This window comes from Lepidochelys kempii, chromosome 12 (genome assembly GCF_965140285.1).
Source record: "Lepidochelys kempii isolate rLepKem1 chromosome 12, rLepKem1.hap1, whole genome shotgun sequence".
NCBI classification, from domain to species: domain Eukaryota; kingdom Metazoa; phylum Chordata; order Testudines; family Cheloniidae; genus Lepidochelys; species Lepidochelys kempii.
In genome coordinates, this window is record NC_136391.1 from 14049119 (window position 1) to 14076978 (window position 27860).

Sequence of the window (27860 nt, forward strand, 5' to 3'; positions counted from 1 at the left end):
ATCATGTACCAGCAATGCACCTCTGCCATGTACACTGGCCAAACCGGACAGTCTCTATGTAAAAGAATAAATGGACACAATTCAGACGTCAAGAATTATAACATTCAAAAACCAGTCGGAGAACACTTCAATCTCTTTGGTCACTCGATTACAGACCTAAAAGTGGCAATTCTTCAACAAAAAAAACTTCAAAAACAGGCTCCAACGAGAGACTGCTGAATTGGAATTAATTTGCAAACCGGATACAATTAACTTAGGCTTGAATAATGACTGGGAGTGGATGTGTCATTGCACACAGTAAAACTATTTCCCCATGTTTATTTCCCCCCCCCCCCCCACACACACACACTGTTCCTCACACGTTCTTGTCAACTGCTGGAAATGGCCTACCTTGATCATAACTACAAAAGGTTTTTTCCCCCCTGCTCTCCTGCTGGTAATAGCTCACCTTACCTGATCACTCTTGTTACAGTGTGTATGGTAACACCCATTGTTTCATGTTCTCTGTGTATATAAATCTCCCGACTGTATTTTCCACTGCATGCATCCGATTAAGTGAGCTGTAGCTCATGAAAGCTTATGCTCAAATAAATTTGTTAGTCACTGAGGTGCCACAAGTACTCCTTTTCTTTTTGCCTATTAAAAGTGTTAATGGACTAATGGACATGACTTAAGGCAGTATATAGTTTTGTCATTTCAAATGTGTTTGGAGAAATGACAAAAGTATACACTGTGGTGATGATATTTTTTTTTTACTTCCATGATTAAAGTTAACCTGAATTAATTCCTGGGGCATTGATGGGAGACTGATCCTGTTCTACTGAAAAATATTGGCCAGTTCTCTTATTTTCTCTTTCTTTACCTCTGAATAGAGAGGGAAGAGCTCCTGAAAGTTGTTTTCTGTTTGAACATGGGCTAACCATATGGAAAGAGTTGAGAGCTGTTTTCTTACTTGATATGGCAATAGGAGCTGTCTTCAAGAAATATCCATTGACTGCTGTCTCAGTGTTGTTACATTTGATAGTTTGCAGATTTCAGTGACATTAATGTAACTACAATGGAGCCATTCCTGATTAAATTTCACTGGTGTAATTGATATGCAAATGAGAAAAAAGTAAGCCCATAATATTAAATGAACTTTCTTTATTCTCACCTGGAACTTTTTTGGGAGACGAGGAGAGGGAGGGGACAGAGCAAGTTATTTTGGACCAAATTTTGGCTATAAAGGGAAAATACAGCATTAATATGTGCTCATATTCTGCTTCATATTAGACTTATGATCCCTTTGCATAAACTATTTCTGCTCAGAGACAGAATAATTGGGATGAGGTACTGTGCTTTGTCCAGATGACCACTTAAGTATATATACATACACTATTCGTATGGACCACTGTCTCTTCAGCTGCTGCTCTGTGATGTAAGTTGTGGAAGACCTGAGGAGATATCTCTCCATGGTTTTATAGGAGAAGCAAAATAGGAAAGGCAGCTTCTGCTATGTGTTCCCACCACTGCCAGCAGGCTTTCAGGTGTTCACCCATGTACCTGATCAGCCAGAACACAGCCATTTAATAGGATTAACATGAAAATGTTGCATGTCTGAGAGGAAAAGCTTGATGCCCTTGCCTTTGTAAATATTTGAGAAAATATATATTAAAATCCATACATTACTTAAAAATAAGTGTCATTTACTTTCAGTAGCTAGCAACTATATGTAGTTAGATATTGTCAGAATTGTCAAAACTAAACTCAATTCTAATAAATTTTTCCTGATTTTGAAGGGTTGGTGTGTTAATAAGCATTGGCAAAACCATTCAAATCAAATACTGTTTGTCACTGTTGAAGATAATGGTTAATTTGGATTGTCCAGAGCCATTGGAGTTACATCTGCACATCATAAATCCCACTATCATCTGCTCCTTTCATTAACTTAAAAAAAAAACAAACAACTCCTGTAAAAAGCGTTTGAAGGGATCAGTGTTGTTTGGTGAAACAAGATTAATAAAAATGTGCCACTACATTAGCTTTTAAATAGCTAGTAAGAGACAATGCTGCTCTTTATATGCACTACAACTTTATATAGATAACATGTTTTGGACACGTGATTATTTTAGCATTTTGTTAGGTTGTTTCTTGGGGAAGATCCCAGGTTCATGAGCTTGTTTATCATTTGTGTAAGGACAATTTACTGGGCAATACCAAAACACAATGAACTTCAATATTTTAAAGAATAAGAGTAAGTATTTCAAGTCCTCAGCTGGTTTACAGATGTGTAAGCTTCGTAGTCCATTTTCTGTTTCCAGCATGGCATTGTGACAATTTTTCTAATAGTCTGTGATAGACTATTGGACTATTGCTATAGTCTGATTTTTATGTCACTCTATTTTGTATTTGTAAAAAGCTGTTCAGGGGTTTCTTTTTGTTGAGCTTGAAATATATGCAAAAAATAATCATAGAATCATAGAATATCAGGGTTGGAAGAAACCTCGGGAGGTTGTCTAGTCCAACCCTCTGCTCAAAGCAGGACCAATCCCCAAGTAAATCATCCCAGCCAGGGCTTTGTCAAGCCTGACCTTAAAAACCTCTAAGGAAGGAGATTCCACCACATAAGAACATAAGAATGGCCATCCTGGCTCAGACCAAAGGTCCATCCAGGCCAGTATCCTGTCTTCCGACAGTGGCCAATGCCAGGTGCCCCAGAGGGAGTGAACGTAACAGGTGATCTAATGATCTCTCTCCTGCCATCCATCTCCGCCCTCTGACAAACAAAGGCTAGGGACACCATTCCTAACCCATCCTGGCTAATAGCCATCAATGGACTTAACCTTCATGAATTTATCCAGTTCTCTTTTAAACCCTGTTATAGTCCTAGCCTTCACAAACTCCTCAGGCAAGGAGTTCCATAGGTTGACTGTGCGCTGAGTGAAGAAGAACTTCCTTTTATTTGTTTTAAACCTGCTAACCATTAATTTCATTTGGTGGCCCCTAGTTCTTATATTATGGGAACAAGTAAATAACTTTTCCTTATTCACTTTCTCCACACCACTCATGATTTTATACACCTCTATCGTATCCCCCCTTAGTCTCTTCTTTTCCAAGCTGAAAAGTCCTAGCCTCTTTAATCTCTCCTCATATGGGACCCGTTCCAAACCCCTAATCATTTTAGTTGCCCTTTTCTGAACCTTTTCTAATGCCAGTATATCTTTTTTGAGATGAGGTGATGCCAGTATATCTTTTTTGAGACCACAGCTGTACGAAGTATTCAGGATGTGAGCATACCATGGATTTATATAAGAGCAGTAAGATATTCTCCGTCTTATTCTCTATCCCCTTTTTAATGATTCCTAACATCCCGTTTGCTTTTTTGACTGCCGCTGCACGCTGCGTGGACGTCTTCAGAGAACTATCCATGATGACTCCAAGATCTTTCTCCTGATTAGTTGTAGCTAAATTAGCCCCCATCATATTGTATGTATAATTGGGGTTATTTTTTCCAATGTGCATTACTTTACGTTTATCCACATTAAATTTCATTTGCCATTTTGTTGCCCAATCACTTAGTTTTGTGAGAGCTTTTTGAAGTTCTTCACAGTCTGCTTTGGTCCTAACTATCTTGAGCAGTTTAGTATCTTCTGCAAACTTCACCACCTCACTGTTTATTCCTTTCTCCAGATCATTTATGAATAGGTTGAATAGGATTGGTCCTAGGACTGACCCTTGGGGAACACCACTAGTTACCCCTCTCCATTCTGAAAATTTACCATTTATTCCTACCCTTTGTTTCCTGTCTTTTAACCAGTTCTCAATCCAAGAAAGGATCTTCCCTCTTATTCCATGACAACTTAATTTACGTAAGAGCCTTTGGTGAGGTACCTTGTCAAAGGCTTTCTGGAAATCTAAGTACACTAAGTCCACTGGATCCCCCTTGTCCACATGTTTGTTGACCCCCCCCCTCAAAGAACTCTAACAGATTAGTAAGACATGATCTCCCTTTACAGAAACCATGTTGACTTTTGCGCAACAATTTGTGGTGTTCTATGTGTCTGACAATTTTATTCTTTACTATTGTTTCAACTAATTTGCCCGGTACTGAAGTTAGACTTACCGGTCTGTAATTGCCAGGATCACCTCTAGAGCACTTCTTAAACATTGGCATTTCATTAGCTATCTTCCAGTCATTGGGTACAGTAGCTGATTTAAAGGACAGGTTACAAACCATAGTTAATAGTTCCGCAATTTCACATTTGAGTTCTTTCAGAACTCTTGGGTGAATGCCATCTGGTCCCGGTGACTTGTTACTGTTAAGTTTCTCAGTTAATTCCAAAACCTCCTCTAGTGTCATTTCAATCTGTGACAATTCCTCAGATTTGTCACCTACAAAAGATGGCTCAGGTTTGGGAATCTCTTGAACATCCTCAGCCGTGAAGACTGAAGCAAAGAATTAATTTAGTTTCTCCGTGATGACTTTATCGTCTTTAAGTATCTTGATTGTCCTGGGGCCCCACTGGTTGTTTAGCAGGCTTCCTGCTTCTGATGTACTTAAAAAACATTTTATTACCTTTTAAGTTTTTGGCTAGCTGTTCTTCAAACTCCTTTTTCGCTTTTCTTATTACATTTTTACATTTAATTTGGCAATGTTTATGCTCCTTTCTATTTACCTCACTAGGATGTGACTTCCATTTTTTAAAAGATGCCTTTTTATCTCTCACTGCTTCTTTTACATGGTTGTTAAGCCACGGTCGGTCTTTTTTAGTTCTTTTACTGTGTTTTTTAATTTGGGGTATACATTTGGGTTGAGCCTCTATTATGGTATCTTTGAAAAGTGTCCATGCAGCTTGCAGGGATTTCACTCTAGTCACTGTACCTTTTAATTTCTGTTTAACTAACCTCCTCATTTTTGCATAGTTCGCCTTTCTGAAATTAGATGCCACAGTGTTGGGCTGTTGAGGTGTTCTTCCCACCACAGGAATGTTAAATGTTATTATATTACATTTTCCAAGCGGTCCTGTTATAGTTACCTCTTGGACTAGATCCTGCGCTCCAGTCAGGACTAGATCAAGAGTTGCCTCTTCCCTTGTGGGTTCCTGTACCAGCTGCTCCAAGAATCAGTCATTTAAAGTATTGAGAAATTTTTTCTCTGCATTTCATCCTGAAGTGACATGTACCCAGTCAATATGGGGATAATTGAAATCCCCCACAATTATTAAGTTTTTTATTTTGATAGCCTCTCTAATTTCCCTTAGCATTTCATCGTCCCTATCACTGTCCTGGTCAGGTGGTTGATAGTAGATCCCTACTGTTATATTCTTATTAGAGCATGGAATTACTATCCAAAGAGATTCTATGGAACATGTGGATTCATTTAAGATTTTTATTTCATTTGATTCTACATTTTCTTTCACATATAGTGCCATTCCCTCCACCCCCGCACGACCTGTTCTGTCCTTCCGATATATTTTGTACCCCGGGAACAATTTTGTCCCATTGATTTGTCCTCACTCCACCAGGTTTCTGTGATGCCTATTATAGCAATATCCTCCTTTAACACAAGGCACTCTAGTTCATCCATCTTATTATTTAGACTTCTAGCATTTGTGTACAAGCACTTTAAAAACTTGTCACTGTTTATTTGTCTGCCCTTTTCTGATGTGTCAGATTCTTTGTGAATGTTTCTCATCTGATTTGGCCCATACTTTATCCTCTTTCATTCCCTCCTCCTGACTAAAACCTAGAGAATCTCTATCAATAGACTCTCCTCTTAGAGAAGTTGTGTCTGACCCACGTGCGCCTCGGCAGCAATCGGCTTTCCCCCTAGGTAACCCATTCCAGCGTTTTACCACCCTCCTAGTGAAAAAGTTTTTCCTAATATCCAACCTAAACCTCCCCCACTGCAACTTGAGACCATTACTCCTTGTTCTGTCATCTGGGACCACTGAGAACAGGTAGTTTCAGGTAGTTGAAAGCAGCTATCAAATCCGCCCTTTCTCTTCTCTTCTGCAGACCAAATAATCCCAGTTCCCTCAGCCTGTCCTCGTAAATCATGTGCTCCAGCCCCCTAATCATTTTGGTTGCCCTCTGCTGGACTCTTTCCAATATTTCCACATCTTTCTTGTAGTGTGGGGCTCAAAACTGGACACAGTACTCCAGATGAGGCCTCACCAATGCTGAATAGAGGGGAGCGATCATGTCCCTCGATCTGCTGGCAGTGCCCCTACTTATACATCCCAAAATGCCATTGGCCTTCTCAGCAACAAGGGCACACTGTTGACTCATATCCAGCTTCTCGTCCACTGTAACCCCTAGGTCCTTTTCTGCAGAACTTCTGCCTAGCCACTCAGTCCCTAGTCTGTAGCAGCACGTGGGATTCTTTTGTCCTAAGTGCAGGACTCTGCACTTGTCCTTGTTGAACCTCATCAGATTTCTTTTGGCCCAATCCTCTAATTTTTCTAGGTCCCTCTCTATCCTATCCCTACTCTCCAGCCGTATCTACCAATGAGATCAACTTTATCTGTTTTGAGGTAAAAAAAATTCGAAACATTTTTTTAGATCTGTGATAACCTTTCACAAGCTTTTCCTATTAAATAATGCATTCTCAATTAAAACTCAGCAGGGGAAATATATAACAGAATTGTAGGCATATAGAGTTTCTGCATAGATGTTATGTGTTTTTATATAGTTAAAGACACATCTGCAGCTGATTTGAATGCTGGTCTTAGGGTATTATCTGTGTAAAATGCTAAGTCACTTTTCTTGGAAATATTTAAAAAGTTTAAACTCGGAGAGGAAATTCCAATAAGTAGTAATCCTATGACCACATACTTTTAAAGAAAGTGGATAGATTGCAAAATATATGATCCTTCTGCTTTAAGCATAGGATTACTCCCTGCACTGCAGTATATCTGTAGTTTTGATATTGTCAACAAACATGTCCAAATAATGATTGATATTTACATGTCATCTTCCAGTAAAATGTGGAATTACTTAAAATCTATAATTTAAATTTTAAAAGAAGGAATTAAGTTGGCTATTACACGCTAAACCTTCCCCCAAGTGTGTTGTGGAAGTAAGAAGCCATGAAAAACTGGTTTGCAAGAACTGGTTTTAAATTTTCAAGGCAAAACTAATAAGACTGCTATTGTACCTTATATCTCACTGAGTTTATTTTTTATACAATTTTGAAGGTTAAACATTCGGGACAATGTGGAAATGATAAAACTCCACAAACAACTGATGGAAAAAGGCAATGCTCTCGCAGCAATGGAAGGGAAATTTCTTCAGCTTCAAGAGGTAACTAACTCGCAATCAGTAACATTCCATTCTCACATCATATGACAACACTGAACACTGGAGAATTGATGGAATAAAATATTGCATGCATGCTACCTGAAATTTACAATGTTTCCAGTGTTAAAGTAGTTTTGCAGAAGGGTCCAGCAGGCCCTACAGATCTTGCATGTATGCAGTGAGCTCATCCATGGGAGTGCAAGGGTTTGGTGTGGTCCAGTTTTCATTATACAGGTAAACTGTAGATTTCCAGCTGTCTCAGGTAATGATTGAAAACTTTCTAAAACAGGGTTTCATAAAACAAATGTTGTTTTCAGTGTGAATTTGAAATATGGGGCTGGAGCTGAGTGTTGATAAAACATAAATGTGGCTGTTCGTGGATTGGCTTTTACTTGTGTCTGTAACAGGAGTAGGCAACCTATGTCACACGTGCCAAAGGCAGCATGCAAGCTGATTTTCAGTGGCACTCACACTGCCCGGGTCCTGGCCACCGGTCCGGGGGGCTCTGCATTTTAATTTAATTTTAAATGAAGCTTCTTAAACATTTTAACAGGTTTCAGAGTAGTCTCTAAGGTGCCACAAGTACTCCTTTTCTTTAAACATTTTAAAAACCTTATTTACTTTACATACAACAATAGTTATATATTATAGACTTATAGAAAGAGATCTAAAAATGTTAAAATGTATTACTGGCACGCGAAACCTTAAATTAGAGTGAATAAATGAAGACTCGGCACACCGCTTATGAAAGTTTGCCGACCCCTGGCCTATAATATAAGGGAAACCATTTTTAAGGACAAGTTTATATCACATGAAGCATAATTTTCTGTAAAATAACCACCAGAAGTAAGGCTGTTTGCTACATGGTGGACTCCATACATGGTCTGAAGGTCCATATCCTTGCCGCCTTCTCCAACTTCCCCTCTCACGTATACCCATGGAGGGCCCTGTGCTGGTCCAGGTAGAAGTGGGACAATGGCAGTGAGGCAGCTAACCATTTCCCCTCTGTGCTGTTTGGACCCTTCAGGCAATGAACCTGTGCGCCTAGAGGGGGGTCCCCCTCCTTAAAGTGCAGCAGTACCAGATATATTTGTTGTTTATAAGAGGTATAGTTTGGGGCTATTGTTTCTCACATCTGACAGGGGTGTCATAGTAAGTGAAATATTATTCAAATACTTTGGCCTTTTTTGAAGTTAAACCTTTCTTTCAAATTCTTATAAGCAATAGATTTTCTGTTTTATGCATGTGCAAACTTCCTTCACAGTTGCAAACTGAAATAGTGATCCAACAAACCATAAGTTTCTAAGCCAGAAAACTTACTGAAATAAGAGTGACACATTTTTAAAACTTCAAGCCAAAGAAACCTTTGATGGACAGTTGCAGCATTAACAGTGCAGAATAAGGGATTGGTAAATACAGAATAAATAACAAGCAACTGAAGTAGAGGGCTATAGCTCCATCATGAGTCTGTATGGGTGTCTTTAAACTTAAAGAACAAAGCTCAAGTATTTGCTACAGCCAGAAAACCCTGAGATAAAGTTATCATCCTGAAAAAAATGAATAAGACACACACAGTTTTCATAATAATTATGAAATGTAACTAATCATAGAAAACAGCACAGAATTTCTAATGTGAATAGCAAACCAGCACACATTGACAGTGTAGCACCATTCAGTAGTGATATGTTTTTCAGAAGTATATTTGTTTTCATAAATATTGAAATTAATTAATATGTACTTTCAATTTCCACCAGTTGAAATGCAAATACTATCTACCCATTTTCCCTTTTAATCTGGACCAGCACATTTACTGTGCAACCAGGGGATGATAAAAGCTGAAGATCCTACTCTAGCTAATGGCCTGAAATATATCCATGTTATCATACACGCATAGAGAAAGTGTTTTAATATAGTGACAGTTGTCCTTGTGTGGGCCGTCTGGATGAAAGAATCATGCAGTCTGCTTAGAAATACTGAGGGGCCCAGAAACTCTCTTCTGATTATTTATTTACTATCCCTTATACGAATATTAAAAAAATAAAGTTTCTTGATTCTGAAACTGATATTCTGGATTTCATGAACCGTAGAGCAAAACTTGCTAAATTATTATTTTATGTCGTTTCCAGTTTTAATTCTAAGGAATTAATTCTGCTCTCACTTACCCCAGGGCAACTATTGATTGCACAGATGTAATTGAGATCCAATTTGATTCTGTGGCCTGATTCTCTGGGGTACTTTTACCGCAGTGTAGCACCATTAATCTCAATGAAGTTACTCCTGATTTACACCAGTGTAAGTGCAATCAAAATCAAGCCCTTTATCTTTTTATGTGCAGGCATGTTCCCCAAAGGATAAAGTGCCAGACACCAGTGAAATCCAAAAAACTAGAAATCACCAACCCAGTTACCAGCTTGAGACAGGGTATAAAAGGAGAACAGAAAAGGGCCAAGGGCAAAGCCCTAGGGAACTGCCACAGAGAGTAGGGGAGGAGAGGAGGAGAACCCACTATAAGAGATGCTGAAAGAATGGACAGAGTTCAGTAGAAGAAGAGCCAGAAGAAGACTGTGTCTTGAAAGACCAGTGAAGATAAAGAGTGAAATCCTGACCTCGTTGAAGACAATAGCAAAACTCCCATGGACTTTAATGGAACCAGGTTTTCACCCCAGATATCAAGAGCAGGATTGACAGTATGTATCAAAAAGAGCTGAGAGATTGTGGAAGATGAGGATAGCCGTAGAGGCCCTAGGTTGTCTGGAAGTTGGTTATTAGAAATTCTAGTGCATGAAGTTTCAGTAAAGTTTAAAAAGGTCGGAAGCCACATTAGAAGGGATCTGAGACGGACTAGGACAAGAGAAAATCGATACATTGATTGTAGACTGTATGTTCAGTGATTTGAGAGATGAAGAGAAGGAGAAAGATGGGGTGGTATATGGAAATGCAGGTAATATTGAGGGATTTTTATGTATTTATATATTTACTGAGGATAGGAGAGTTGAGGGCATATATATTTTGAGAGAGGGAAAAACCATAGGATAATGAGAGGTTGAGAAGTAGGGCAAGGGAGGGGTTGAGTAGAAGGGTAATGTAAGTAAGGAAGTTGGAAGGGAAGAGATTAGAAATGGAGGACATCAAGGCTGATGATTGGGGAAAAGGAGAGGAGTTTGAGAAGAAGGGAAATGAGTGGAAAGAAGGTGGGGCAGAGAGTTCTCAACATATTTTGTCAGGTTTTTTTTTTCTCTTTAAAGAAGGTAGCAAATAATGTATAGAGATATAAGATGGGGAAGAAGGCAAGGGAGTGTGACAGATATGACAATATCCTGCAATAGCCTAGTTTAACCTTTTGGAATTAATTTTAGGAGTTCATCGTATTAAAAATGCAAATACTTATTTGTTATTGTGTTAAATTATTTATTGTAAACCCAAGGATGTGTTATGCGCTTGAAAGGACTCTTTGAAACAATGTGCTATGCAAAGTAGGGGGATTTCTAGGAAATACTTGGGAGGAGGGGGAATGCAAATGACCCACCCCAGGATCCATTCTTTTGAAGCCGCACCTTGGACAGAAACCTATTGTCTGTCCAATTATCTATTCATGGTCACTTCAAAGACCCAAACTGAAGATAGGAGGGGGCTCAGATACATGAGCAGGTTTGTTCTGAGCTAAAGCTGTGATGAACTTGTAATCACAGGAAAAAAACTTGTGGGGTTTGATAGACTAATCACCAACCAAGAATCCTTGTTGGTGATCTTTGGTAAGCTTATTGGCATGGGTGTAGATTGTATGATTTGTTTTTAGTATGTTTTCTCTGTAATGCTTTTACCTTAAGAATAAACGTGCATGCTTAGAAAATACTGTGGTAATTTCTAAGTGTTGATAATTACACTGTCTGCCATCTCTGAGGAGAAAGCAAAGCAGGCCTGTCTTCCTGTTTCTAGTGAAGCCAAAGTATGGTTAGGGAACTGTTCTTCCTGGAAATCCCCTGATCGGAAGGTGGAGAGACCTGTGCCTCCCCCAAAGAAAGGCAGTGGCTGTGGCGCTGGAAGCCTAAAGTGGGTGCCCTCGCTGGACTATAGAGGAGGAATACAAGTGCAGTTATATAACTTTCTTAAGAAAGGAATCAAAGGCTGCAAATAAGTGATGAGGACTATGGATAATATACTTAATTTGTTCTGGTTTCAGAGTAACAGCCATGTTAGTCTGTATTCGCAAAAAGAAAAGGAGTACTTGTGGCACCTTAGAGACTAACCAATTTATTTGAGCATGAGCTTTCGTGAGCTACAGCTCACTTCACGAAAGCTCATGCTCAAATAAATTGGTTAGTCTCTAAGGTGCCACAAGTACTCCTTTTCTTAATTTGTTCTGCGATTTCTCTGGTATGAGAGCATCTGCCATATTTGCTGCTTTACGTAAGGGTTATTTTATGGATAAATGGGTGGTGAAAGATCAAGTGGATGACTTTTTTTCTTAAGTCATTTTTGAGAGTAGTTATTCCGCACGTAGACTCCTCAGAAAAGACTGAACAAAATTGCACAGAATTCTCTATCAGTTTCTGTCTTAAACTCCTGAAAATATTACATGACATAGAATTGTGGAAAACATGAAAACTAACTTCCCCCATCCAAAACCATCCATTAAAGACTCCTATATTTATATAATTACATGTTAGGTTTAGAGAATGTTAAATAGCAGACTAGCCAGAAACAAAACAGCCTAACAGCCATATTTGTCTGAATGTGATTTACAGTGAAAGTCTTTATAATGAATCGGTGTTACTAAAACACTGTGAAATATGAGGGGTATAATCATCAGTAATATTCTGGAAATGGGGTTCTACCAGCATCTTACACTAATGTTAAGGATGGTTAAAGTATCTACATTTAATCCAACAATGTAGGTTAAATTTTAAAAGAAATTGTAAGCCTGTCATTAAATTATCATTTCCAAGGAAATGTATCTGAGTGAATTGTGAATATAAATCAAATGAATATCTAAAACTATGGGTTAGCAGAGCTGTCAAGTTCTGCGATTAGCATAGCTGTGGTCAGCCTTAACTTTTGCTTGTTATTGCAGTGTTTTTGGTCAGCACATCTAACCACCGTAACCACAGCAAAATGTTTTAGTTGCTTTAACAGATGTAGTTTTGGTCCTTCTCATCACAACTAACTGTAAGATGTTAATGCTGAGGAGAGGAAAAAACACCACCTTTCTGTTGGCCATGTGTGCTGACACTGACCTTTCAGTTTCTACAGGGGGTCAGGGTCAAACTTAGTTCAAGAGTGCCTCCTGTTGGCTGAGTTGAAAATGTGTATTATGTGCCGGTTTGCAAGATCAGCTACCATTTGAATATATACATATTTATAACTCAGGAATTATTTCATCATTGTGTTATCGGAAGCTTAACTTTTTCTTTTTTTCTTCTCCATTCCTTTTTATAGAATCAAAGGAACCTTAAGGCCAGCCATGATGCTTTAATGGCAAACGGGAATGAACTCAGTCTGCAGCTTAAAGAACAGCGTTTAAAGTGCCTCCATCTTGAGAAAGAATTACAGTCGATGACTTTTTCAAAACAAAGGATAGAAGAGGTGAGATTCCATATGGCTCAGGCATTGATCTACATTCAAATCTAATTCTGGAAATATTTAGTGAGAGAATTATACTTTCAATTAAAAAGATTATCTAAATGTTGCTCTGCAAATCACTGCCCCTTCTCTTTTTGGTTAAGAGAAAGTATAGTATAGATTTAACTTCTGACTCCATATGTCTAGAAATTATATCTACACTTGCTGCTTGTTTTAATAGGCCATCTACATATTTGACTTCTGTTTTTCTGCATACATTTGAACTTTCATGGTGATATTGGGCTGACTTCATTTATTGGTGAAAATTTGTTTATTTTAATATAGTGAGTTCTGTTACATGTATCCGAGATATTGTACATTTCAAAATATTTCCTATGCTTGTGAGACGTGCTTAAAGTTAGAGGAGTATTCGGGTAAGCATTAGTATTTAGAAATACTTGTTCCAAAAAACAGCCATGGTACATATTTTCTTGATTAATTTTTACTGAGATTTCTTAGCACCACATTTTTGAATTACAGCAAGTTTGAACATCTACCTAAAATCTTTTAAAATGATGTTTTCACATAACAGATGACTGTCCTTTCCACCTGGAAGTTCAAATCAATCACTTTTTCTGTTCCTGAGCTCCTCTTGCCAGAAGAATAGAAGTGCCACAGTCACCATTGATCCAGGCTTAGGGCCCGATCCTTCAGTCCATTCCTTATTCCCTTAGTAGGTCCATTGACTATGTGCAGGAGAAGGGGTTTGCAGGATCATATTCAGGTTCCTCCATTGTATATTTTGCTACATTTAGTCATGCCTAAAGGTTGGCTCATTGTGAATTTATTGTTACATTGACAAAGCTTAAGCTTAAAGAAACTCATCCCATATAATGAGTTTAACCTCTAAATAGTTATAATATACTTGGGAAAGTTCTTAATTTTTTTAAATGTTTAGTGGCTTTAAAATTCTTATCTCCCTTCAATAGACATTTTGAAAGCAAGCAGTCAATAATATCTGTTTTTGTTTGGCTGGTTCAAAACAAAATTAACTAAACAGAAGCCACTAACTAGCTAACACCATTCCTAGAACAGTACTAAGATCATCACGATTTGTTAGTGCCAAAAACAAATCTTTTTGACATAAACCACAATGTAATTAGATGCTGTTATTAAACACAGACCAGACTTGTTAATTTCATCTCCATAAACATGAAAAAAGTAATTGTTGTCCAAGTGGAGATACATTGGTGGAAGAAAAATATTATTTTTATGCTTCTAAGAGACTATTACACACAATGCTGAATTAAAAAATTAAAAGCATGTTTGACAGTTTCTACAGATCTTTGCTAATCACCTTTATAACTTGTTTTTATTTTCTCCTGTTCTGTGCATTACATGTAGTTTTCTTCTTCATTTTAGCTGCAGGATAGAATTAATGACCTAGAAAAGGAGAGGGATCTTTTAAAGGAAAATTATGATAAACTATATAACAGGTAAATTACAAATGATTTTTTTAATGTCACTTGACTCTTTTTCTTGTTTCCTAGCTCCTCTTTTCATATATATATATATATACACACACACACACACACTTAACTGTTTCTCACTCCAGTTCCTAGGGATTCTCTTATCCATAAGCGTACATAGAAACTTATGCTGCCATGCCTGTGTTGCATCTATTTTGTTGACAAAGAAAGGGCTTGAGCCTCCAGGACTGTCAATCCAGTGCTCTTCCGGTATTAAACTCATGTAAAAAAAAAATCCGTTAAGGAACAGACAGTAGTATAGGTTGCATAATTTTGACCATCAAGCAAGATGTTCAGGAGTAGGTGTGAATTTACATTAGAAACAGTGTAAGTGGCTGCTTTTTGAATGATAAGGAATCCATGTATCTCTGGACGTAGGATTCTGCAGATTAAATTTATTTTCTTGGATAATAATTTCTTGATTTACTCCTCCCATCCCTGCAGTAGAGGTGAAGTGAGGCTAATGTTTGTGACAGTTTTAGTGACATTTTCTAATTGTGTTTATTTTAATAGCAATTGTTTCCTTTGTGCTGGTTCTACTTGAAGCTTATGTGAAGGCTCTTGGAGATAATAGCCTGTGTAAATCCTGTCAGCAGTGTTTAAAATCACATAAATAAAACATTAAAATGCTAAATCTTCTGAACATGAAGGTTGATAAGGTGCAACTCAGTCTCTAATGCAGAATAGAAAATTGAAATAATTAGTCAATTTGCAAAAGTTTAATGAGAAAAAAGTGATGTAGAAATAAACTTTTCATGTATTGAAGGCAACAGTCTTTCTTCTAATAGAAGGAGAACATGACCTTTTCTGTCCAGGTAGAACAATTAAAATAATAAGGGACATAGTGTAAAGTTAATTAGTTTCCTGGGGAAGTAGCCAGAATGCTAGAAGTCTTTTTCTCTTCCCTCCCTCCACACCCCCCCCAAAAATAAATAAATGATTTTTGAACTTGTATTTTGCAGTTTGTCAACTTGGCAACTCTTAGAGGACCTCTGGGAAGTAAATACAATAACATCTGATATTATTTGCTGAGTTGTTATATTTGTTACCTTCATGCTAAGAAACAAACAAAAATGTAAATAGGTGAAAGCTGAGAACCAATTGCTTTTAAGGATTGTTTTAAGACTAAGTGGGTAATGACAGCTCTCTATGTGAAGAAGCTTTATATATAGAAAGAATGGTTTTGTCAGTTGTCTGTTGCTGAGGTTCGATCTTGTGGATTCCTTTGGCTTTTAAATGGTGAATTAATATTTCTTATTACGCCATAATTCCTCCTGTTCAATAATGCAAAGAAATAACTTTTGGTAAAGCAACAGCTTGTAATCTTGTTTTGAAGTTATCTCTTGGCTTTCAAGATTAAGTGGGGCAACTAAAAAGAATAGATCTTTAAAATAAACTGATAAATTAAAACTTTACTTAACCAGATCCCAGTAAACTGAAACCCCCGGTTAACTGCCACATGGTTATTCCTCCCTCCCTCAGATAACCCCTCTGTTCATCCATAACTTCATTTATCCAATTCATTCCACTGTCCCTTTAAATATAAAAGATTATATTGTAGAGAAAAAGCCAGTGAAGACAGGTAAATTTCCAGTGCCAATAAACTGGAAGCAAACTGGTTGTGCTATACCTTTGGTTCTGTAGTTCCAATGTTGTTACACATATGGATTGCCCCTATATCTACTGTTGTTGCTAGCAGTGGACATACCAGTGACCACAGATGCCAAAGGGTTGATATCATGATGTAGGAGCTAGAAAATAACAGGGTCAAACTCTGCATTCCTTACCTATGCCTTATTCACAGAAACATTCTTTGAAGTCAGTGGGAGTTTTGCTGAAGCCAGGAGTGCAGGCTTTGGCCTCAAGACTTTACAGAGAGCAAGTATAAGTTTTAGAGAGGCAACATGGTGAGGTAATATCTTTTAGTGGACCAACTTCTGTTGGTGAGAGAGACAAGCTTTCAAGCTTCTGAAGAAGAGCTCTCCGTAAACTTGAAAACTTAGAAGTTGATCCAATAAAAGATATTACCTTGCCCACCTTCTCTCTCTAATATCCTGGGATCAACATAGCTACCACAACACTGCTTACACAAGTATGAGTTTGTCAGTGAAGTCTTATTATTTAGGCAACATCCAAGAAAATGAGTTGCATGAATAACAGGGTTGTATGGATTGTTTTCATAGGCTCTTGTAATGCAGATCTGGTCATGCACACAATCCATGCAAAGGAAATGGTTTCAGATGTGGCTTACCATTTATAGTTACCCAGATGGCTCCAAGTGTGGTGGAATATAATAATTTCAAAAGAAATCCCACATAAATTCAAATGGAATGTAACCCTAAATTTAGAGGAGAAGATAGCTATGGACTGAATTCAGACTAATTTATACATATTAACATTCGCGTTCTGTGGGCTTGGAAAGGACTGGCTTCTAAATTTGTTCTTAATTTAAATAATCCAAATTCTGATATTATTGGCAGAACAACTATTGGTGACCTTTGTGCTGGTATGAAGGGCACTGGAGCATAGCATTTTTGACAACTGAAATAATGTGGACCTGTATTTTGTTATGTAGCAATTAAACAGCTGTAGTAATAGTGAATATAGATGGAAACCTACGTAGCAGCATACTCACAAAAACTTGCAGTTTCTTCTTTTTCTTCTTCTGCTTCTTTGGATAAGTGAAGATTAAGGACATATGACTTTTTTTGTTTAAGATTTAACTAGTTATAATTTATGTCAAAGTAATCCCTTCTTCATATTAGTCAGTCAGTCAAAACATGAATAATGTAAGTCTACATGTTTCCCAAAATTGCTGGTACCATGGATTCAAGGAAACCTCTCCAAAACAATAGTAATGGAGGGAGAAGTACACATTATTACTTATTTATATTACCATATCACTTAAGAGGCCCTAACCAAAATCAGTACTCCACTGTAAAAGGCACTCTGCAAACACAGAATCAGACAGTCCCTGTCCTGAAGTGTTTCCTATCTAAATAGACCAGACAGACTAATGGTGGGAGCAGAATCAGAGGCACAGAGAGGTGGAAGTGACTTATTCAGAATCACAAAGCAGCTTAGTGTCAGAACTGGAAATAGAGCTCAAGTCTTCTGACTGCCCACTAACCCAGTGTTTCTCAGCCTTTTTGATACCAGGGACTAGCTTTCTGCTTTCCTAAACTTTGTCAGGGAAATCTCAGGGACCAGAAAGGAGGCTGCCATGGACTGGCCCGGTCCATGGACCAGTAGTTGAGAAACACTGAATAACTAGGCCACACTGCCTCTCAAATTCATTTCTTTGTAGAATATGTTAATAGCATTGAAAATTAACAAATGGTGAACATTTAACTTGTTGCATTCAGGGAAAACATGAGATGTTCCCTAATATCTTGGAATTATTTTAGTCAGCTAAAAAGTAGGGTCAAGATTTCGTGTTACGATAGTTCTTACTTCAATTCCTTATACAAATTCTAATCCTGATTCATTAGATGTAAATTCACTTTTACTCTGTCACAGCCAATCTATTGAGACATCCAATTTCCATTTCTATTTAGGTGTGGAAAGCAGAGCTGTGTGGGTTTGGGAATTTTTTGGTTGTAGTTTTTGTTACATATCGCCATGGAAAAACATACCTATTCCAGTTGAAATTTGTTTCTTCAGATCAGATTCATGAGGAGTTAAAGTACAGTTTCAGATTATTCACAAAAATGCAGAACATTTTTTGCAATTTACACTTTGGTGAATAAGCTGGTTTATGATTGGCTGGAGCCCAGGAGAACATTTGTAAGTCAATGAGTGCATTGTTAAATAATGATGTGAACAGCACAAAGTAGCATTCATCTTGTTAACTATACAAAAACACATTGCATTTATCTTTACATATTCTATCCTAACTGTGAATCATTTCATACGTTTACTCTTGGTTCAAACTTAATAATTTTTTGTGATGGTTTCAGAAATTCTAATTCTGTGTCCCATCCCTGTTGCCTGTTGGTTTTTGGTATAGAACCAAATAATGTGTTACGACAAAAATAGTTATTATTATCCCCTAGACTTTTTTTTTAATAGGACACAAGACTCCTTTGTGTAAGTGCCTCTTAATCAGTATCAGAATAATTTTACAGTATGAGAACTGTTGTCACTTTATAGTCAATATTTCTTTGAACAGGCAACAGGGCTTTAGACTCTATACTTCACAGATGTTAAAAGAGATCAGGTGGGTAATCACAGGTCTCTGCATTAAGAGGGTTTGTTTGTGGAAAGAATGGTTTTGTCAGTTGTCTGTTGCTGAGGTTTGGAGTTGTGGATTCCCCTGGAATATGCATCTGAATTCCTTTTCTAGTCCCACAAATGCTGCACACTGCCAACTTTTCTGACTTTGGAGCTCTAAATTAAGGCCAGTTCCTTTGCTCATCCCACAAACTCTTTCATGTTCTTTAACCGCAGCCTGAGAAAGGCGCCTTGGTTTCAACAGCAGCAGACCAGCATATGTTTCCTTAATTCCTAAAACATGATGACAGTAGTCTCTGTGCCACTAAAAGCTTTTTTCTTTATTATTTTTGTCGAAGTTGATTTTTAAAAGTTCTTCACATGCCACATGTTTTATTGCAGTGCCTTCAGTGTGAGCCATGAACAGCAATGGAAGTTAAAGGAACAGCAACTGAAATTACAAATTGTTCAACTTGAGACTGCCTTAAAGTCTGACTTAGCAGACAAAAGTGAAATCCTTGACAGAATGAAACTAGAAAGAGGTATATTTATAAAATAGCAGTCTTTTTCTCAGTGTGCTGCATGTGCAAGATTCTTCTGCCTTTCTAGTTCTAGCCCAGTATGCATGTCGTAGAAAAGTTCAGTTCCTATAACTGGTGATTATGGGCCACACTTCAAGGCCTTGATTGAGCAAGGTGCTAAAACACGACTAACGTTTAATCACATACATAATCCCATTAGGCATGTGCTTAAGGGGAAGCTATATCCACTGGGATTTTAAAATTGCATTAACGCTTTCACTCTAAGCCTGCTTTTACTCAGGCTTCCTATTCACTGTCATCCTTCACTGTGATAACTTCTCTCTGACAAGAGGGCGTATCTGACATTCCCTCCCAAAATATGACCCTCTGTTATTCAGACTCCATGCACTATATTATGTTGTGTGTATACCATACAATCATTTGGAGATTGTACAGTTGTCTCTGTTTCACCTTTCATGTGGCCAGCTATTTTTTAAACTTCTCTATATACATTAATTTTTGTTCATAGCTGGGTACAAATCCAGTTACCACACTATTTTTTTATTCTGATTTTCTGATCACTTTATCCAGTTAGCCTTTTTCCTGTGAAGCAGGACATCATCTGATCGTTTAAGGTTGTGAGTAGATCCAGTGACTTCAAAGTTAAGCAGGTGTTTAAGTGCTTTGTTGGATTGGGCCCAAAGAATTTGCAGCTTAGTTGATACCAGAATGGATAAAATACCTTAAGATAAAGGTTACAAAACATTGATTCATGTGTGTCTTTAGTCTATAAACTAAGTGTTGGGAATCAGGGCTTTCTGATCAAACAGTCTAAGGCAAGAGTACAGTGTGGTTGTCGAAGCATGAAAGTGTATTGGTTAAGAAAAGTGTGATGGCTCAGTGATGAACTGCATATGTGATATCTCTGCAAGTGTCTCCTGTGGGCACTTATTCCAAGTAAGAGGATTCCACCTGCACTCTTCCCAGAATTGAACCCCATTGTTCACCATCCCACTTTGGACTGGATCATCACTAAGGTCGACAAGAGATCGGTCTTATCTCACGAGATGGTAAGCAATTTCCTCAAAGGCCTTGGGAGAGTTTTTCCTCAGATGAGAGATCCAGTCTCACCCTGATCCATGTCTTATCAAAGTTGATGGGTCCGCCCTTCGAGCCACTAGCAACATGTTCGCTGTTACACCTCTCTTGGAAGGTTGCATTTCTGGTGGCCATCACATCATCCAGATGAGTATCAGAGATCCTGGCCTTCACTGCGGAGACCCATATACAGTTTTCTTTAAAGATAAGGTTCCGCTACACCCACATCCAAAATTTCTCCCCAAAATGGTGTCCCAGTTCCACTACAACTGACTGATTTTTCTCCCAGTTTTTTACCCTAAGCTGCATGTGCACAGGGAAGAGCAGTGCCTACACTTCTTGGATGTTAGGTGGGCCATGGCTTTTTACATTGAAGGGACAAAACCATTTTGCAAGTCGCCTCAACTATTTGTAGAAATAGTGGAAAGGATGAAAGGCCTCTCCATCTCTGCACATAGGATCTCGTCTTGGACCACGTCATGTATCCGAGCATGCTACGACCTGGTGGGGGTTCTGTCAGAGCTGGGCAGCTGGAGAGCAGCAGCTGCTGGCTGGGAGCCCAGCTCTGAAGGCAGAGCCACCACCAGCAGCAGCAGCGCAGAAAAAGGATGACATGGTATGGTATTGCCACCCTTACTTCTGCACTGTAAGGGTGGCAATATCATGACACCCCCTAAAATAACCCTTTGACCCCCCTGCAACTCCCTTTTGGGTCAGGACCCCCAATTTGAGAAACACTGGTCTCCCCCATAAAATCTGTGTAGTGTAGCGTAAAAGCACACAAAAGACCAGATCTCATAGGGGGAGACCAGATTTCACGCTCTGTAATGCGTTTTTTATGGCTAATACAAATGAAAAAGCTTCATGGTTAATGTTGGGGGGGGATGTTTTATGTGGTGGTGGGAAGAAAGCAAGAAAATAGTAAACAAAAGAGGCACTCATTGCTCTTGGGAGACTATAGTTTAGTTTATTCATAGGAGCGGATTGTGCATAATGATATTTGCTGCTTCTCCAAGTGATTTCACATTTCCATTCCATTTAAGGTGTGTGAATGCCCAGTGCACTATCATCAGAGATTTTTCCCTTAGCAGTACCCATCCGGCTGGCGCCTGCACCTTCTGCTGTCTCACGCTGTTCTTGTATAAAGGGCAGAACTGACCCCAATCCCCCTCAGTTTCTTATCACCCTTGACTGTTGTCAGAGTATTCTACCTTGCTACTGGAAATGTTTCCCTTTCTTATTATTGTATATAGTTGGTACTTGTCTAATAGCTTTAGTCTTAGTTTAGCTTTTACTAGTAGGTTTCATTTTGCTGGCTTACTTAGTATACTCTTCAGTTCCCGCCATGTGGGTACTGGTGTCTGGTACTGAGGCATGCCTTGGTCCCCGAGCTTTAAGCCTTGTGATGGATGCAAGAAACCGATATCAGTCAGTGACCTGCACTCCAGGTGCTTGAAGTGCCTAGGAGAACCTCACATTATGGACAGTGCCAAATCTGGAGGGACTTTAAGCCCAGAACTAAAAAGGACAAGGAGGTTAGGCTAAAGCACTTTTTTGTGGAGCAACCCTGGGCCCACCCTTGGAGCCCCCCTCTTTGGTGCATGAACTGAGCACATCTGCTTTGGTTAGGAGCACTCTCCCTGTCTTGGCTGAGTCTCAACACCAATCTCCTTCTCTGGTACTAAAGAAAAGGCACCAGGAGACTGCATCGAAGGATTTGGCGATGAAGAAATCAAGGTCTCCGGATCCAAAGTCCAGCAAACAAGCCGAGATAAAGAGTAGAGTATGTTCAAATCCAAGGCACTCTCTGTTGCAAATAGCCCCTCAGGTGAGGTCCAGTGCCAATACCAGCCACTGAGACCGACTTCGTGGCACCAGCTGGTTCAGTAGTGCTGCCATCTTTGACTCAGTAGCAAGAGACTATACCGGGGTCAACAATGCCTGAGGTGTATGCTGCGGCATGTCATCTACTGAGTCTCTTGGTACCAGCTTCACCAGCAGTTCATGAAACATCTCACCCAGTACCAATGGACACTTGTATAGATTTGCCAACTACCAGCATTCAGCACCCAGTTCCGAGGGCACCTTTGGGCAATCTAATACACCCTCATATGTGATGATATCAAGAGGCAAATCACCTATGATTTCTCCGATGCTGTCCTCTCTGGCACCAAAAGGTGCTGCACTTCATTGGTCAAATGAATCTGGTTCCGAGTCAGAAGCTGCCTTGTATGTGTGTCAGCCACATCACGTTAGCCATCGCTCCTCTCTGAGGGGTTTTCACCCCTGGTATCCAGTGGAAGCTCCGCATTGGCCTGCCATTAGAGAACTTTAGGCTGTAAGAAATTGGGTTTTGGGACCATACCACTGGCCATATTGGAACCCTGGGGGGTTCCAGCTGCCTCCAGATCGTCTTTGCATCCTCCCTGCTCTACATGTTACAGTAGTTATCACAATCCTTCCTGTCGAGAGCCACAAGAAGCCACTCCTGGTACCAGGCTCAGTACTGAAGGTGAACAATCTGCTGCAATTTACTGCAAAATCAAAAGATGCAAAGAAGCTTGATCCGCATTGCTAATCCCCAAGAATTACTGGAGGGTTATTTCTCCCTCTGGGACAATGTTTTAAAATTTATGGACAAGTTGCCAGAGAAGGCCAGGCAAGAGTTTCTAGCTGTGGTGGATGAGGGAAAGATGGTGGCCAGGACCTTTCTTCAAGCTTCTTTGGGTGCTGCAGATTTTGCTGCTTGAGCCGTGGCATCAGCCATTATAATACGTAGATATTCATGGCTATCGATCTTCTTCAGGAGGTCCAACGAACCATTCAGCATCTCCTTTTTGAGGGACTAATGCTTTTTCACAGCATATTGATGATAGGCTTCATAGCCTTTTAATTATGGTGGAATTGGGATACACCCTTCAGTTTATTTCTGCCCCTCTTCTCTGTCCCTTTTCAGGGACCACTCTCATGAAGGAATTCTCCTTCAGGAGGTACAATTTCCCCTTCTGTTGGGAGCCATAGAAGAAGTTTCTCCTTTTCACAGAAGAAAGGGGTTTTATTCTTGCTACTTCCTAATCTAAAAAGTAAAGGAGATTTCAGATCAATACTAGAACTGAAGGAGCTCAACAGATATCTAAAGAAAATAAAGTTTTGCATGGTCACTCTGGCTTCCATGATCCCCTCCCTGGGTTCTGGCAACTAGTAGGTTGCCATCAACTTAAAGGAGGCACAATTCCATGTAGCAATACATCAAAGCCACAGGAAATACGTCAGTTTTATGGTCAACTGATCCCACTACCAGTTTGCAGTCCGCCATTTGGCCTCTCTGCAGCTCAGTGTGTTTTTACACAGCATGTGGCTGTGTTCCTGAGGAAATTAGGAGCTCTAGTGTGCTGTATCTGGATGACTGGCTGGTGAGAGGCTGATTCAAGAGCCAGGTACTGTCCAGCATGGCCATGATCCAATCTACCTTTGGCATGCTAGGATTGCTGATCAGTAAAGAAGAGTCAATCCTCTCGTGTTCAGAGAATAGAGTTTATAGGATCAGTTTTTGATTCTGTGGAAGCAAGGACATTCCTCCCACAAACTGGATTCTAGATGATGCTGGCCATTCATTACAGCTGAAGACCTATCTTTAGTGAGGCGGAGTGGCCTCCCTCTGTCGCAGACAGTGAGGAATCACTCCCCATCTCCTGGTGGACCCGCCCCTTGGACCGGAAGCAGAGGGGAGGAACAGGCTGTATAAAAGGGTGGGCCTGCAGCTTAGTTGAGGGAGAGACAGTGAAGGAGTCGGATGCTGCTGCTACCTTGCTGCTAGCCCTGAGCCAGGGACTGAGCTGTGTCAACCCCTGTCTCTGGAATAACACCCCGAGGAGCAGCTGTCTTGCAAATATCTGGAGGAGCTACTGCCCAACAAGTATCTGGAGGTGCTGCCGCTCAGCGAGTAATCCAAGGAGCTGCTGGAACTGCTGGCTGCCTAGGAGCCCAAGGGCCCGTGAGCAACGAAGCCCTACGACCAGGTAGGGTAGGAAGTAGCCCAGGGAAACCAGACATTAGTCCAGTTGTGTTTGCTGAAGTCATGGTTTCAGCAGGATCCCCACTGACCCAGTGGTGCTATTCCCCGCCACTGCTAAGGCCCTGGGATGAGACCCAGTGGAGTATGATGGGCCTAGGTCCCCATCCTGGGGTTGCAGCCTCCCCAACTTAGGCTGGATGGCCTGCGTTCATTTGTCTGCCCTAGCCGGGGACTTAGGCCTATTTGCTATCTGCATAGCCAGGGAGCTGGGCCACAGACTGCCTCTGTTCTGCCCCACCCAGGGGGCTGAGCTTGGCACTGTTTGCTGCCTACCCCAGCCAGAGGGCTGGCTACAGACTCCTTACTGACTTATATTGCTAATCCTCAGTTGATCAGCCCTCAGCCATTAGGTGGTGTAGCAAAGCACAGTGGCCTCCCTCTGACACAGACAGAGAGGAACTCCAAGCCACATCACTATCCTACTGCAACAGTTCAGAATTCCTTCGGCCTCCTGGGACATATGGGGACATATACTTACATGGATTGACATGACAGGCTTCATCTTAGGAAGCTGCAGTGCTGGCTGAGCTTTGTGTACTCCCCAAATTATCATTCACTGCATATGGTGGTTTGAGTACCCATATACATGGTATCTTAGCCTCTTTTCACTAATGGATAGACCTATCCAATGTATGTGTAGGTGTTCCATTTGCTTCCTCTTAACTGACTTTGACTTTATTTATAGACTCCTCTGCTCATAGATTGCGGGACCCACCTGGAATCTTTGCAGACTCAAAGACTATGATCAGGTGGAAGATTTAGTTCTCCATACAAATATAAGATAACTGAGAGCCATTTGTGTAGTTTGTGACACTTTCTTTCCCCATATCAAAGGAAGGGATTTACTAGTATTTACGGACAATACAGCAGCCATGTTCTATGTGAACAGACAGAAAGGGGCCAGATGGACCCTTCTTTGCCAAGAAGCAATGCTGCTCTGGAACTTTTTGTATCAACTCAGTCCATCTCAAAGCCTCACACCTTCCGGCTGTACAGAACAGTCCAGCAGACCCAACTGAGTAGGTCTTTCACAAGTACAAACAAGTGGATTCTGCCCAGATACAGTCAGGTTCATTTTCTAACTGTGGGGAATTCCCCATATTGACCTGTTCTCAATCTGCATCGACAGGAACTGTCATCAGTTTTATTCACGAGCAGGTCTCTCAAAGACTCATATACTTTAAGGTCCGAGGGGATCATCATGATCATCTCCTCTGACCTCCTGCCCATTGCAGGCCACAGAACCTCACCCACTCACTTCTGTAATAGACCCCCTAACCTCTGGCTGAGTTACTGAAGTCCTCAAATCATGTTTTAAAGACTTCAAGTTACAGAGAATTCATCTGCTCATAAGGATGCTTTCCTGTTGCTCTGGAAAGATAATCTCATGAATGCATATCCTTCAATTCCTCTCCTACTCAGAATGTTAAAAATCAAGCAGGTCTATGCTTGAGTGATGCTTATAGTATTGACATGGCCTTACCAGCATTGGTTTTGTACTCTGCTAAGCCTCTCAGCTAGGGCTCTGTTGACACTACTCCTAGACCCAGAACTGATCTCACATGACTATAGTTTCCTTCTCCATACCAGCCTAGAGGCCCTTCACCTTACAGCCTGGATGCTCCATGGTTAACAGCTCAGGAGGAGATCTGTTCAAAACATCCTTTTGAATAATAGGAAGCCTTTTACTAGGAACTCTTATCCATCGAAATTGAAGAGAGTCTCCATCTGGTCTCAGCAAAAAGAGGTTTCCCCAGTCCGGGCTTCAATACAATATGAGCTGAACTTTTTGTTATACCTGAAACAACAAGCTCTTGCCATTAGTTCCATCAGTGTTCACCTAGCAGCTATCTCAGGTTTCCACCCTCCAAGTGATGATTGCTCTCTCTTCTATAATCCCATGTCAATTGTGTTTTTGAAGGGTCTGGACCAAATAAGATCTTCTACCTGGGGATATATTTTCCCTTTGGTACTTAAAACTAGTGTTAGCAAAATTAATGAGCCCTCCCTTTGAACTGCTGGCCACCTGTTCATTGCCCCATTCTCAATGAAGATAGCCTTTTTGATGGCAATTACCTTGGCTAGGAGAGTAGGTGAATTGAGAGCTATGGTATCTGTCCCACCATATACAATCTTCTGTAATGACAAGATATACTTTTGCCTTCATCCAGTTTCTGGCCAAAGTGGTTTCTCACTTCACATCAATCAGGCAATATATTTACTAACTTTCTTCCCTAAGCTTCATGCTCAAAAAGGTGAGGAGAAACTCCACGCTCTGGATGTTGGGAAAGTGTTAGCATTCTACTTGGACAGGACTACATTGTTTAGATTGTCCTCACACTATTTGCGGCACTTGTGGACAGGATGAAGGGTCTTCCAGTCTCATCTCAGAGACTCTCATCATGGATTGCCTCCAGGATATGTTTGTGCTATAGAACATGGTGAATATAACTCCACCAAACAAGTGGCTAGTCCATTTAACCAGGTCACACACAGCCTTTGCAGCCTTTCTAGCTGAAGTGCTTCTTCTGGACATTTGTAAAGCTTGAACTCCTGTTTTTTGAAGTGTGTTGCACATGTCCATTCCATGACCCGCCCTTCTTGGAGTCTGTCTGGGAAGAAGGAACTGAGTACAGTCAGGGCAGCTTTGCCCTTTATATCATTGTACAAGCATGAGACAGCAGAGAGCAAGTGCACCAACCTGACGGATATTAATAAGGGGAAAATCTCGGATACTAGTGCACTGGATGTGCACATACCTGAAGTGGAATGGACATGTGCAACACATCTCAAAGAACAACAGTTACAGAACAGTTATTAACCATTTTTTTCATTTTTCCTCTCCACCGCCACTTTCAATTTAACACTGATGGGTTGGCATGAAGAGTTCAGTGTATTCATTTAGAGAAAATACAGACTTAATTTTTATTCAAAGTACAGATGAGTTTCAGATTTTGTGAATATGTGGGGAGGAATATTTAAAAGCTATCTAATGTTTAAATTAACTACAGGTTTAATGGCCAGCTTATTTAAATTCTTTCTATTTTTAACAGGAATGCATAGATCAGCACAGATGCTAGCTGCCGCTTCCCGCAGCTCCCATTGGCCAGGAACGGCGAACCGCGGCCACTGGGAGCTGTGGGGAGCCGTGCCTGCCGATGGTCAGCATAAACAAAATGTCTCACGGCCCGCCAGCAATTACCCTGGTGGGCCGCGTGATGAAGGTTTCCGACCCCTGGATCAGCACAATGTGTGTAGTGATTACAGCTGAGGATATTTGCACAAAGGGGCTTTGAAAATTGTTTGTTTTGCCAAAATATTCTCCTACATGCTGGCAAATAATTCTGTGTTAGAAGGACATATTTTTTAAAAAGTAAAATATTGCTACTTTTGAATACAAGACTGTTGTGATTGGCAGAAGCTGCTGATTATTGCTAATTTAGAAGTAAGGAGTGGGTCTGAGAAATGCCTTAAGTTTGTTCCATGAAATTCTGTTCAGATTTCAGTGAGAGAAACTTTTTTCATAAATTCATAGATTCCAAGACCAGAATGGACCATTCTGATTATCTAGACTGACCTCCTGTA

General features: G+C 40.0%; 1 protein-coding gene across 13 annotated transcripts in view; it reads left to right on the plus strand.

Moving 5' to 3' along the window:
- Positions 1-27860, plus strand: part of RPGRIP1L (RPGRIP1 like) — a 142080-nt gene that overhangs the window by 24950 nt on the left and 89270 nt on the right. For 9 of the 13 annotated variants that reach the window (XM_073307594.2, XM_073307593.2, XM_073307595.2 and 6 more), the window contains 4 exons: positions 7179-7284; positions 12718-12864; positions 14263-14336; positions 18984-19123. In XM_073307594.2, the coding sequence (XP_073163695.1) occupies positions 7179-7284; positions 12718-12864; positions 14263-14336; positions 18984-19123 (467 nt within the window). Of the gene's footprint in view, positions 1-7178; positions 7285-9616; positions 10191-12717; positions 12865-14244; positions 14337-18983; positions 19124-27860 lie in introns of those variants that run through there. The other 4 variants (XM_073307604.2, XM_073307606.2, XM_073307605.2 and 1 more) reach the window with 4 other exon arrangements.